A 14,599-nucleotide genomic window follows, 5' to 3' on the forward strand; every position below is an offset into this window, starting at 1 on the left:
TTGCTGCAGGCCTACAGTCCGGTGCATTCAGGAGTGGGTTGAATTTAACCAGTCAAGAATGAATTTAAACATTTTTAGGGGCGAAGCTCCTTAAGGCGGCACCAGTTCGTCCCTCGTAGTCGTAGTCGTAGTGCGTAACCAGTCTTACGCTTTGACCTCCAAGGTGGTGCCGGTGGGAGATTTTTCCTGTGCGTTGTTGAACAATAAAAAATTCGCAGCGTTAGCTAAAAGCCGAATTCTTCTGTTTCTCATTCCCATTAGCAGCCATTCTTTACCTCCAAGGTAGTGCCTGGTGAGATTTCTCCTGTGCGTGATTAAACAATAAAAATTTTGTTCAAAACGCCGTTGATTGATGAAATAAACCAACGAGAGACGCCAGATGTTTTGTAAAAGCAAAACGAAAGAACGCCAGATGTTTCTAAAGCAAAACGAAAAGACGCCAGCTGCTTAACGAAAGACGCCAGATGTTTTCTAAAGCAATGGTTTTCTAAACAATGAAAATTCACAGCGTACATGTAAAATTAAAGTCAGCTGCAAGTCGTCATAACTCATCGAACCTTTAGTATAAACGCGCCCGATCTCACGTCGGTGATGATGTACTGGGCAGAATTCACGGAAGATTCACGGTTTACCGATGAACCTCCGCAGCTTCGCCCACTCATCATCATTCACTCCGTGGATATGCTGTGATTTTTTTATCTTTTTCTGAAACGCTTCTCAAGTATTTCAGATCGTTCACTTTCCCATAGAGACACACGTTTGTGTCGCTGGTTTTAGGTCGGAAGCTTGAACGTCCTGGTAAATTTCATCAGGGATTCTGACATCGATGCTGAGTCAAACGTAACGTTTTGTATAGTAAAGACGAACCTTTAACTCTTAATATGCGTTGTACTTAACTTAGCCGAGAAAAAGCACTTACTGTTTTTGCGGAAACGAGCTAGCACGACTGCGTTACACAGGTGAACAGGCGTGTCGCATTTCTGTGGGCGGCGCTTGCATTTTGTCTTAGGTTGTATCCAAGAAGGATTTTAAGAAATGGTGGAGTGGAAGCTATCGCAACGCATTACCAGCAAAGGTGAAGCCACGGTTTGCCCCTGGATTGTCGCGGAAACATGCTCCTTTCGGGTGGTGCCCGCTTAGAGATCAAGTGGTTTTGCTGTGTTAATGTAAACGCTAGGCTAATTATAACACAAGAGATCATTGATTCTGGCGAAAGTAACCTATTGAAAATAGTATTGATAAGTTGATGTCCAATAAAATTTGCCTAGATGCTGATGCTTCTTAGGGAAACGTGTAACACACTTTTAATCGAGCGCTGTCTGTCCAAACAAATTGCCCATACTAAACTAACAGGGCGTGTGAGGAAAACGCTGTTATCTCGCCACTGTTAAGATGGCGGATTCTTGGCTTCACTTTCGAGGCATATCTCCCAGTAATTGAGTATAGTCACAACTGGCATAAATAAATAGCGTACACAGATGCGCATACGGTGTCCGTAATAAAATCATTGAATCACTTAATCACGTTGCGCAGGCGCTCCTGAAGAGCCGTTTCTGACGGTGAGTGGTGAGCGGCTGCAAGATGGCTCCCGAGTCACTGTCCAAGAGCGTGAGGAGGTGGAGGTGGGCTGCGTGGCGCGCCGTGCCGTGCCCGCCGTTCGAAACATGCACTGGATGCTGGGAGAGACAAACATGACTGGGGCCAGTCAGCTGTACGTGGAGTTCTCTCCTCAGGAAGACTCGTACACCACGCGCAGTGTGCTCAGCCTTAACGCGTCGCGGGATCTGCACGGACTCCAGCTGTCCTGCCACGTGTACCACGTGTCATGGCCAACCTCCACGGCCGTGGCCGCCTCGCTTGACGTTATGTGTGAGTGGCCGCCATTGGTGTCTCTTTTTTTATTTATGTATGCAAAGCATGGGAAGGTAGACTACGTTAAAGCTGGCTATTTCATCATCATGATATTATTATTGAAAAAACATACAAAAAGGCAAGAAGAGCAAGAAAGAAAAAGAAAATAAGAAAAATAATCAGAATTTCTATATGCACATACGATCTCTGGCGTATAAAAAATATCTCCAACAGCAGAGTCCTGTACACACAAGGTGATCACACATGACCAAGTTACCGTGGGTAGAATCAGTACAGATCGTTTTTTTTTTTCACTTAAATATAACATAACTATGAGATATACTCATTAACAACACAGCACTATGAAATGGAGCTATAACGACAGTTATAACAGCTCATTAAACTTGTGTCCATTAAAAAATCGCGAAGTGCGCTCGCTGCGCGTCTTTAATTGTTATCAGTGTGCCTCATTACTTTACGGAGGATATAAACAGCTATTAGTGAAATACGAATTAACAGGAGATAAGGAGAGCCACTGGTTATCCCACGTCGACAAACACCGTTTTTGCTCACTTCCTCTAAGTCGGCAAGGTCACTAATAACAATAACATTCCAAGGTTCCCCTTTAGATGCAGCTTGTTTATTTTTCGAGGTTAAACAAAAAAGACATTAGTAGTCGTCTTGGTTTTGGTTAAAGTACTGCTTCTTATTCGCGTTTCCGAAAGTTTTTTTGTAAAGGGTAGCGACTCCCGGGGTTTTACTTGAAAACTGAGACATGACTATGAGGCACACTGTATTGGAGTGCTCCGTGTTGATTTTCGCCACCTCGTACCCTTAGTGCATAAATGATTGAACGTGAGCATGATTTTCCATTGCTTCCCTTAATTTGAACCTAAATCTATTTTAGTGCCATCGTCTTCCCAAAAAGATTGCACTATTTGTTTCCGTGCGGTCTCAAAACGCTCGCGTCAAGTATGAACAACAACATAAATAAGTGAAATGGCAGAAAGCGTACGCTATCAGCCTGTCAAAGTTAACCTTGAGCTAAAACTCCTCTCAAAGATCTCGAACGTAAGCCATGTCAACTCTGTCAGTAGCGCTTCAAATGATACGTGAAAAATCAGTCTCGATAAAGGGAACGCTTGAAACAATTCTGGATGCAGGGATAGCAGGGCAAGGATAAAATGCCAAGGTCATGGACGAAATAGATCAAGGAAGAAATGCCAAAAAAAAATTGGCCGCGTATCTGCGTGCTTCGCTGCAAATGTCGTCTAAAGACGATAGAAGAGGCGCTGCGTGAGATATGGACGCGTTCTGGCAATACGTCGGGAAACATGAGTGCTGTGTTGCGGGCTGGTAGTCCCGGCGCAGCGGCAGGCGAAGACCGGCGGTGACCAACGCGACCGGTGGGGACGCCGGCCAGCCCGAACACGCTGTTTGGCGCGATGCGCCGAAGGAGAAGAAACGTCCGCACTCAACGAGTACTCTCCACAAACTCTCTTACTTACACGTCGCCTGGGTAAAACAGGAATGCCAGAGCGGCGCCCCCTGTCATTCGTACAATGCAATACTGAACCGAAACCGAAACACAACATGAGCTTGTGCAGAGGGCACGGAGGAAGACAAGTTTCAGCGCAGTCGCATTTTCAGCGCACCTTAAAAAACTAGGGTTGTAACATTGTAGGGCGAGTAGGGCCAGAAGGACCGTCACGACGAAAACCTGCCTCCTCAGTCGTATTCGCCTGGAACGTTGGTGTGGCTTCGCGTTCCCTCCTCCGCTCCTGGCCTTTGCACAAAGCTACTGCCGAAATACGAAGGCCCCTACCGCGTCCTACGTCAAGCATCCCCAGTTAACTATATGATTGAGCCTGTTCAATCATCTACGGACCGCCGTCGTCGCGGCTGCGAGACTGTTCACGTCGATCGACTGAAGCCGCATTATGCCCCACCAGTTGTACCTGTTCCTTAGGTCGCCAGGATGGCTCCTTTTCCGCGGGGGAGTGATTTGTAACATGATTGGGAGCAGACAAGAACGCATGCGAAAGAAGAAGACAAAGACGGTTGTTGTTGGCGCTCGCGCTTGCTCGGCTTGGACCGCTGATCGCTTCAGCTGTGGCAATCTTTTAATAAACGCGTTACTCTCTCAACGTTAAACGCATACCATCAAGGTATTTAAAACTGCGTATCTATTTATTTTCTATTAAAGGAACACACCACCTAATACTTACCTAATGATGTTACGCCTCAGATATGAGTAATATTTACTTTTTGATCGACAACGTTCACAAGTATGAACAGCCGTACCAGTTCAAGATGGGTGGGCGGTAAGCAAGTGGTTCAACTTTGGCCGGTTGGCTGAATCGGGTGACGTGCCGACAAACAGAAAGACAGATAGACAGACCAAAATTTCTGCGTTTAAGTTCCCCAAGAAAGACTGTCGTCTTTAAAAAACGCGCGCTGTTGAAGGCCCACAAAGTGTCCTTAATTCATACGCCAAATGCGTTCGTGTTTGTTGTACCGGCATGTACTCTGAGCATTCCCTCCTCTACTCCTGTCGGCTACTAAGAATGTATTTCTGGTATATTAAAGCGGGAAACTTGATTGTTACATACGTGTCTATAGATTGAAAGAAATAGATGCCAGCGCCAATCGGATGACCAAACAACTGCTTAATAAAACATGGCCAAACATGAATCGGCTGGAAAAAAAAGCTAGGCAGCCATAGGCACCGGAACAAAGCCCTAGACCGGGCTCTTTAACGTGGGCTTGCATGCTCGAAAATTCTTTGTAAGGAAACAGAATGTACCGTGGGCTAACTTTAGCCACGAATCGTAGTTGTGGCAGGCTTACTTATGCTGCAAACGACAAATCTGGACAGCTCAGTGAGCAGCACGTATCTCGCTTTCTTTCGAAAGATGTGCCGTCCTTCTCGATCTCCCGGGAGCCCGGCTTCGGTTTCCCCATCCTGGAGAAGATGCCTGTGTCGCTGCATTGCGCCGTGGACGCCAATCCACCGTGCGCTCCGCGATGGCTGAAGGACGACGGGCCGCCTCCCGTACCTCAGAGTCCTGACGGATACCTCAACTTCTCGGCCATCGAGCGGCAGCATGCCGGTTGGTACCGCTGCGCCGCCGTCCATCACTTGGGAACGTTCGCCTCATTCGGATACTACCTCAACGTGCGATGTGAGTATGTGGACCGAAGGCATGTTTGCAGTCGAGCCCCCCTTGACTGCGCGGGGGAGGTGTGTCCATCTGAAAGACGTTGGAGGAGCAGTTTGAGGAACAAACAGCAAAAATGTGTGTTGCGTTTCCTTGACAGCATCTTTTGCGACACGCATTATTATATATCAACTGTCTATGACTGCGTAAATTTCACATAATTTGATGCCGAGGTTCTGGATACTAAATTTAAAGCAAGTAGAAATGTTAGAGTATGTTTGAGAAATGTTAAGCGCTTGTGTCTTTCGTGTCCTCGCTCGTCTTTCGTTTCTTGTAAAAGTTGTGCGCTTCCTACCAAGATGGATCCATACCAACTTGCCCGATATAATTGTGTATCATGTTAGAGTAAGTTATAGTGCATTTTACAGCAATTAATTGTAATTACAACATAATTACTTATCTAAATATTGCGCAATCAGTCACGCTATATATCATCATAAAACAAATTCAGCGACAGACTCAAATTATATGGGACAGCTATCTACTGGCAGCGAGCAGTTTTAAAAAAGTAAAAAAATATTTTGAAATTCCCGCCGAAACGCCCAATGTCCACCGTCTCATTAAGCCCGGTACTGCCTTCAAAAAAGCGATCGTGTGTAGCAAAATATTTCAACCACAAGTGATATCAAGAAACTTTAGGCAACGAGGACGCTTAATTTACCATTAGCTCGGTATCTTGGTCTCTTCCTTGCCAAGAGTGCACAGAAATGGCAAAGGTAAGTCGCGTCTCCAATTGAGGACGCCGTGTCCTAAAGGAAACAGGTGATTATAAATGGGCAGAGAGTCTGGTTCTCCCTCTCCTACTTGAATCTATTGGCAAAATGTTTTACTGCGGAGAAACGCGATGATCCTTCGGCTCAAGATTCTTAACCGTCATATCAAATGGCCAACGTAACAGAGAAAATTTCCATCCACTATTGTGTCTCAGACAATAGTTAACACGGCCACCAACATTTCAGAAGGGTGCACACATGAAATGTTGCAGGGAAGAAACTCGCAAAATACCCGGCTGAGTGGTGCGGAAGGGTTGCGTCTCTTGTCTCAGAGAATCTTGAGTCAAGTGTTTCCGGCTTTCGAGTTTTGATGCTTGTTCTTTCTTTGTTTTACCCTTCATTGAGCCGTGTTTTCCTGGAAGTTTATTTTTTTCATTAAGTTCGGCCACTTGCCCCACAGAAGCTGTCGTCTGTAGACACGAACAATAAATGCCGCTCAGCGTGGAGACCCCGACACTTCTTTCATTCACTTCAGATATTCAAGAAAATGAAGCGAAAACAAATTAGCAGTCTCCCTAGGAACAAAGCTTTTCAGAATCGTGTCAGCGTATCTTGGCGAGCTGCTCACTCTTTGATCGACGAAGTTTTTGAGAAAAAAGAAAACAAGTTGGCAAGCTGCGACTAACTTTTAATAAGCCAGTCAACCGCTGTCGCGCCTGCTTGTGGCTCTTTTCCCCGGCTAAAAACAGCTCGCTAAGCGGAGACGTTATTACAATGGCCACTTGCCCTAAGAAATGTGTCTTGAGAAGCAGAAAAGGAGCTAACGGCTTATTGCTCACATAAAGCGACGAAACGCTGTCCCCGTCACTCCTTCGTACGTATAGCCCATTTTAACAATTCAAGAAAGTTGGGCGGATAACGGGGCGTCGCTTCCGCTCTTAACTGTGTTCTTTGTTGTCGTCAAGAGGGCGGCGTGTCTTTTGTGGGACGTGGAGCAGATGTTGCCCTGTCGCTTAGAATACTCGACGGCGACAGTGCATGCACCGTTCTCTCGATGTGTATGCACCTCCTTTTCCCTCTTCTTTTCGAGCTACATTGTTTTGACTCTGGCCAGATGTTACAAGGGCGTCTGGCCAACAGTAAACAAGGAAAAGGCGAAGTAACGTATTAAAATGGAATCTCAAGAAAGTATACTGGAAAAGCGTTGACTGCCATGCGCCTTCTTCTTGACGTCAGCGTGACAGAGAGAAAAGGCGCTCGTTTTGTCAGTGTCTTCTTGTGCGTCTGTTATGATTCGTGCTTTTTAACGTCTTGATACGTACCAACTAGCCCACACTTCTACGCTTCTGGAAGAAATCGAGTTTTGGGCCGCATAGTTTAAAAAGTAATTTATTATTATCATATATTATTATTATTATCATATATTATTATTATTATTATTATTATTATTATTATTATTATTATTATTATTATTATTATTATTATTATTATTATTATTATTATTATTATTATTATTATTATTATTACGAAATCACCGTGACAACAAACATTTTATTCGCACTGCAACCGGGACGCTTTGCCCTGCAGAATGGAGCGTCAACTAGGAGGACGTGCTATAGAGGACACAATCATAGCGGACAGTCTTAGTGCTACGTGCTGTTGTGCGTAGTACCGGCATAACAGACAAATAAACTTCGGGGTGAGAAAATTTATACGAAGCCCGTGTTAATCGTCGCAATAAGAGTTGGCCTAACGTGCCGTCGCCGACACCTGAGCAAGTAGTAAGTAGGAGTTGGAGAGAAAAGCGGGTGAAGTGCGCACGGTGGCTGTATCTCGATTGAGGACAATTTAGGGCAGGGGCAGCAGAAGAAGCGCGACGAAGGCATGTCGTTGCCGTTACTTACAGCCGTTGGGTTGCAATATATCGGCATGTGTGGAGCAGGGGAGAGCATGCTCACGGTAACAGTTTACCGGGCCACTTCTGGCGGAGGAGGGATACGCGTGCACAACACAAATGTTGTTGTTTCTTTATGACACCATATTTTGTACAAGGCAAATGATACCGAGTGCTGTGTACTGAAGCATCCATATGGGTGATAGTCGTGGGAACGATATATGAACTTCCAGATAGATGGAGCTCACAATCCAGAGTTTCCAGACGCCGCCGAGCTAATAAGCAAATAAGCATACGAAAACGAAGTCCCAAAAGAGCGGGGTGAGTTTTGCGAAGAGCAGAGGAAGCGGATTTTCAATAAACTTTCTCATTCCTGAAAATATTTTTTCTAATAAAACAGTAGCTCATATGTGAATGGAAGGTGAGAAATAACTATCATGTACAGCGACAATATGCATAACTATGAACGAAAGCACATATTGGATTTTTAACGTAGTCTTCGTGGTAGTCTCCTCTGTTCATTGCACGTTCGCCAGGGCACGAATATCTGCTCGTTGACTCCCCCAATGAACACCTTTAATCAGGTCCCGCTTAAAGTGCTAAATATAGCCAGGAAACCAGACATTCTTCGTCTGATTTTATGGATATAGCCAGCATTTAACCAGGACCTGATTAAGAGCGTATGATTGATTACAACGTTCAACTACACAGTCATCAACAAAAGCGCTGTTAGAGTACGCGACGAGCAGTAAAATAACCATATTTTCAGGAAAAACGTGAATAAGCCCAAGAAACCCGAGAAGTGACTGGAATATTACACAAGCGGCTCGGTGAGAATAGAAGCCCAAATCCATTTGTTATAAGCGAAACGAGCAATTCTGTCACAATAACTCCTTGCAGCGTTCTATGTGTGTGCTACCGGGTAGCCTGCCGGCAGACGTGTGCTCGTCGTCTTAGCATGATCTGGGCCATTTCTAACGCAGACGGTCCCGAGATCGTCGAGCAGCCGCCGTCGCAGGTGTCGGCCGACTTCGGCGAGCCCGTGCAGCTGGACTGCAAGGCCGACGGCAAGCCGCCACCGTCCTACTGCTGGACGCGGGTGCGATCGGGTCGGCTCGAGAGCATGGCCTCCGAGAGCTCTCTCCTGCTAGACCCGGTGCTGTACTCGGATGCCGGCAGCTACCAGTGCACGGCGACAAACCACCTCGGATGGAAAGAAGAGCGTGCGCGCACCAGAAACATCCTGCTCACGATATCAGGTTGGTTTATGAAGGCGAAAGCCTTACATGCCTCACCGTCGGCGTCAAGTGATGCAAAAAAAAAAAACACCATCGTGAGGTGGGCATATCCTGGAGTCACTGCAAAACCACGTGATCTTCCGATAGCATCGAATGCCTCAGATCCCGGAAGGCAGTGCAAAACCACGATGGGTGCAGAAAGCTTTCAGGCGAGGCGGGTTGGGGGGGGGGGGGGGGGTGTTATTGCCATCGCCTGAGAAGAAAAAAAAAACGAAGAACGAGAAAGATGGCTTTAGCATTCGAGTCGTGTTAGAAAAATGCATAATTAACCGTGTGGCTTTTACAGCGCTCGATTAATGTGTGCCTTTGGCAAATAGGTTTTGACGACGCTTCCAATGCGGAGAAAGATTTATGAAACGGAGTATCGTCATCAGCTCAAGTGTATCGCTGGGTCGCAAAGGTCACCCAACGCGGACTTCTAAAAAATTTTGGCAGTTTAAGAAAAAAGTTTACCTGATTCGGCAATGAAATTTGGGACCAACTCTTTCCCGAACTAAAATATTGGGTTTTTTTGTGTATCCTACTGACCGAAGGAAGACAGTTCTTCCTTTAATAATATGGGGCTAATCCGCGCGTAACGGGGACGCAGCCATGCATACAGAGTCTTAGCTACATCTCTTAATGAACAACATTATGTTGCTTATACGCACAACTCTAAAAGGAGTTGCAAAGTGTTCGACCTTTATTAGTTGAATAACGAAAGTATATAATGGGATGACCGGCAGTCACCATACCTTAAAATGTGAATCTGCTTTCATTTTCGCCGCACGTGTGCTTTTTCAACGCCATTCACTGAGGAGGCCTCAACGTGTTCGAAGTAAAACCTGCTGAGAGAAAGCAACCGTAATAGCAGCCAGTGTTTCATAACAATGTTGACGGAAACATTTTGTGGCGCCACTGAAGTCACTACGCCATCACTTTGAGCATAGCGCAAACGTGTATCTCGCACATATAAGTGAAGCCAGAACAGCTGCGATCACTTGAACCTATTTCGACGAATGTAAGTGCGTTTAATTGTACCAGTAATTAACCGTACTTGCTTAACTACATGCCATCTCTTTCTATTCAGGCCGACCCGACGTCCGAGCGGTGAATAAAACCCTGATGGCAATTGTGGGGAAGCCTGTGAGGATCACAGTGCTGGTCTGTGCCAACCCTCCACCGACACGAGCTTACTGGATCGTAAGGCGCGTACTCCTGAGCCCTGGGGACGCGTCGCACGCCCATTACGTCGCCAAGAACTACAGTGTGAGTACTTCAGCGAGATATTAGAGGCAGAAGCTGCGCAACACACGAGCGCAACTGCCAATGTGCAGCCTTTTCGAAAATCTTGAAGCCTGATCAGTATGCGAAAAAAGATCGTTATATTTGTGTTAGCTTTTCGTTTTGTTTCCATCGTTCGAGTGGTATGCTGGCTTACAAAGTTTCGACGCGCTGTAGAAATTGTCAGCATTAACGGCCTAATAGCAGAGTTACCACAAATCATCGTAGTCAGCATTGGTTATGTTTGTTTAGCCTCTCAATTCCTGAGTATGCACGTGCGTAATCGAGAAACATGCGGTAAAAGGACACAACTTGTCAACTATTAAGCTACTTTAATTGTTAACGAGTGACGCATATAGCGCGTAAGTCTGAGTAATCTATTATTAAGTCCTATCCAACCAATCATCAAAATACTTGTCTTCGAACTCCCGAGGAGCTTAAAGCCTGGAAAAAAGAACAAGTGGCCTTGTCTTCTTTAAGGCTCTTGCTGCCTTGAAGAAGACAGGTCGAAGAAGACTTGTCGTAACGTTGGCGCCAATGACATCCCCTAGTCAAGGATTTTTCATCTCTTGAAGATTCCACCTTCTCCTGAGCTTCTGCTTCGTTTAGCGTACCAGCTACCACATGTGCCATCCTTACATCTACAGCCGCTGCGATAACTCTGACATTCATGTTGTTGTTTTGCCATTGCAAGCATGCTGTAACTTTCATTCTTCCTTTACCAACTTTATTTTTTCAGAGTGCCGATACGCCGTTTTGTCGAACCACGTCTCTCGAGATTAGATCAGTTCGCCCCGACGATGGCGGAGAAATACTGTTTGTTGCGAGAAATCCGAAGGGCATCGACGATGCAGCCATACTCCTCAACGTCACACATCAAGCGAGCCTGTCGTTCACCGAGGAGAGCTCCTTTGCAGGCAAGAAGTCCTTTACCGTGCCTTCGGCTATATATGTCAAGGAAATCAATTCAGCTGTAAATGCTAATGAATCAGCGCGTTATCACAGCAGTGCAAGAAAAATATTGTACTCGAATTCTTACGTGAGTTGCAGCACTGTGTCATTTTTCCTTTTGGGTGGTATCTTTTTACATTTTAATGATTTATTTAATTTCAGTTATTGTTTTGTTTTGTTTTTTTTTGTCGTTTTTAAGTTTCATATTATTTTCGTATTACTGTTTGCTTTCTCCTTTTTAAATCTCATATTACTTTTCATGACATTCCTATTCTTTTTCGCATGAAACCGATTCCCACAACGCGTGGGATCTGGCGAATTTTTTAGTGATGGTTGTTCTTACTGCTGTTTTCGAACGCATGTTAGTTCTGAACTGCACGAGCTCCGGAGTAGGTCGTTGGGTTTTTTTTTTTGTTTTTTTTTTGTGGCAGAGCCATATAATTCCTACGCATCAAAAAGTGCGATCATTCAGACGCCTGCATTAAGCTAATGTATTTCACTCTCTGGGAGCGACTGTCCTTGAAATGCTCTATTGCTAAAATAGTTCATGAATAACGGATGCAATGTCGGCAAATAATGCTACGCATTGAAGCCGGAAGCTCCCTCACACCAATTTCGCACTTCGCTAAGGGTCATACGAGTTAGCTCATTGTCGAAAAGCCTGAATTTTTCTAGTAGAAATAATCTAGACACTGAATGCAGATAATCGATTTTTGTTTTTGTAACGTCATGAACGTATGTCTTTGCTCTGTCATTTCAGAAAGGCGAGGACTTAACTGGCTGCTACCAACATGCATGAGCTTATCTCTAGTGCTTTTCGACACACTGAGAAGCGGCGGGAGCTGACACGCATTTTAAGGCAAGTTCTCTCACTGCATGCTTGTTGCTGTGGTGTTTTTCTAGCTGCAGAAGCGTTACCCGCGACATAAAGCTTTTCTGTGCTAATAGAATGCCTGCACCGAGATACCTGTCTGCAGAGTTTAAGTGCACAGTTAAATAATAATTGTTGGGGTTTTACGTCTCACAACCGCGATATGATTATGAGAGACGCTGTGGAGGGCTCCGGAAATTTCGACCACCTGGGTTTCTTTAACGCGCACCCATCTAAGCACATGGGCTTCTATCATTTCGCCTCCATTTAAATGCAGCCGCCGCGTTCTGGATTCGATACCGAAACCTACGGATCAGCACTCAAGCGTAGTTAAACGTGCATCTTCAGTTTAGTATGGTAATTTTTGGCTGTGCTTCGATTCTCCGGGGCTGTGTGTGAAGCGTTAGGCATAAGGGCTTCGAAAAAGCCCTCGCTTTAGGCTGCCGATGATTTCGTAATTTTGCGTCGTTATTTTGTCTATGGGCCTTCCTCGTATATCCTCATGTTATTTTCTATACTTTAATGTTCCGTAGAGGTCATAGCAACTCTTAAGCAAGAACAAGTTGTGCCACCTCAAAGGGGGACCGCTTGGAAAACGGAGGCCAATGAAACGTCATTCTAAAGGTAAGCAATGCCTTTGTACTAAGATATTATATGTCTGTCTAGAGCCAGAAACTCGCCAGACTTGTGAGCTGTGCTTTGAGACTCATCGTTGCGAAAGCTCAACAGCCTCGGACAGATGACAAATTGAACTTATAGATTCATATTGCCTCAACTAGAAGGCTCCTGCGACGTCTGCAGGAGAAACTGAGAGATGTCCAAAGAGTACTATAGATAAATCTGAGAGCCGGTGTGCACTGTCTGCATGTATGATTAAATCGGGTTGATTTCCTGAATTCCTCAAAATTTTGTTGTTCTGTTGTTCTTATGTTCTTCGGGTTTCATTGCGTGTCCTTATAGAGCTACTTCGAAGATACCTCAAACGCTTAAGGTATTAATAGCTATTTCTCCACTTATCAAGGAATGCAGATTAACACACGACGCATTTTCTATCCCGTTTTCTGTAGAATCTTTCGTACTGTTGGTACAATTCTTTGTACAGCTTCAAATTAAGCCAGAATGTGAACGTCTCAAATGAACACCCGGTCTATGAAAGAACTCGTACAGGTGAAATTTACTTTCATTAACATTAACGTCGCTTGTCGTACAGAGCATTTGCCGCGGAGCGCCGTCCTTGCCGTTTATTTTTAAATGTATACTGCTATTTTGCAGACACTGTGTTACATACAGTGCTATTAATTGCGGTGTATTTAATAAGGTGCGACAACGTTTAGCTAAATGTTCTTTGCTGTGAAAGTCGTGTGAGTGACTTATTTCCTCTCTCTCTCTTTCTTTTTGATTACAGCCTGTTTTAATTCTCCAAATTTCACGTGAGGAAATATTGACCGACTACTATCTGCAAGACTGAATCAACACATGACTTTTGTCCCGAAGATCTCCCAGCGTTTGGTGTCTGAGCTGAATCGACACGGCTGACAAAGCATGAAAGCTACCAAAGCTGCTGCAGTGTTTTCGTCCGGCAGCCTGTAAAGAAAAAAATGAATACATGGTATTTTGCAAAGGTTACCGTGCGTGTGTCAACTTCGCGTTTATTTCGCTTTCTGTAAAACATATGCTTGAGCACATCTTTGTTTCCAAGTGGAGACAGTGCTAGGCATTGTATCCAAGGAAGCATGAAAAATCTGTACTATCATTGATGAGCAAGGTGTAGACTAAGGTTCCGTGGTAAGCATTACACGCTAGGATGCGCATACAATATGTATATACTACTGAGCTGTGTGTCCTGAAGCAGAATAGATTGTTACGAGAGAGACTATATCAGGGGACGGTGTATTATTTCTACAACTGGCTCTGCGATGTGCTGGTTACCCGCTCCATGGTGCACAGGCACTGGAACAGAAAATTCGAAACGCTCTTCGAAGCAGAAACAGACGAAACGTTTCTTATCACACAGAAAGACACCACCTGGTTCGCATGCCCAAACATTTTAATGCTGCTTTCAAGTTCCAATCGAGTGCCTACGACGTAACCCACAGCTGTTACATCAGAGCATGTCAGCTTGTGCAATACCTGGAAAGATGCTTGGCCCCGATCGCTGGCCTGAAGACACGTGGAGAGAATGCGATCTTACGTCTTCAGTGATAAACATCGCAAAACGAACGCGACAAAAAACACCTTTCTATACGCTTGTTTTGTTTCCAAAATGTTTTTTCTTTTTCAGTCCACCTTAAAGCACAGGACATTTCTGTTCCAGTAGTACGCATCTTCTTCGTAGCCGGGCAAGACGCCCATGTGTTTCACGCTAGCGTACAACAGACGCAGGATGCACAGAAGGCGAGTCAATGTCCTATAGACAAGGACACGTAGCTTGACAGGAAAATGGCAGATGCCGCGTTCCCTATTTATTCCGGTCTCAACCCACGAATAAAGTTTCTTTTTTTTTATCGGTAGCCCCAGCGTAGCACAGAAACGAAACA

The 14,599-nt window shown here is 45.0% G+C and overlaps 1 protein-coding gene across 1 annotated transcript in view; it reads left to right on the top strand.

Moving 5' to 3' along the window:
- The window catches only part of LOC119393360 (hemicentin-2), a 66,239-nt gene extending 54,249 nt beyond the window's left edge, over positions 1 to 11,990 (top strand). The window contains exons 5-10 of the mRNA XM_049415874.1: positions 1,534 to 1,869; positions 4,767 to 5,036; positions 8,663 to 8,938; positions 10,047 to 10,225; positions 10,980 to 11,279; positions 11,952 to 11,990. Of these exons, the coding sequence (XP_049271831.1) occupies positions 1,534 to 1,869; positions 4,767 to 5,036; positions 8,663 to 8,938; positions 10,047 to 10,225; positions 10,980 to 11,279; positions 11,952 to 11,990 (1,400 nt within the window). The remainder of the gene's footprint in view (positions 1 to 1,533; positions 1,870 to 4,766; positions 5,037 to 8,662; positions 8,939 to 10,046; positions 10,226 to 10,979; positions 11,280 to 11,951) is intronic.
- The last annotated feature ends 2,609 nt before the right edge of the window (positions 11,991 to 14,599 follow it).

The sequence above is a fragment of the Rhipicephalus sanguineus genome, chromosome 5, assembly GCF_013339695.2.
Source record: "Rhipicephalus sanguineus isolate Rsan-2018 chromosome 5, BIME_Rsan_1.4, whole genome shotgun sequence".
Classification (NCBI taxonomy): Eukaryota; Metazoa; Arthropoda; class Arachnida; order Ixodida; family Ixodidae; genus Rhipicephalus; species Rhipicephalus sanguineus.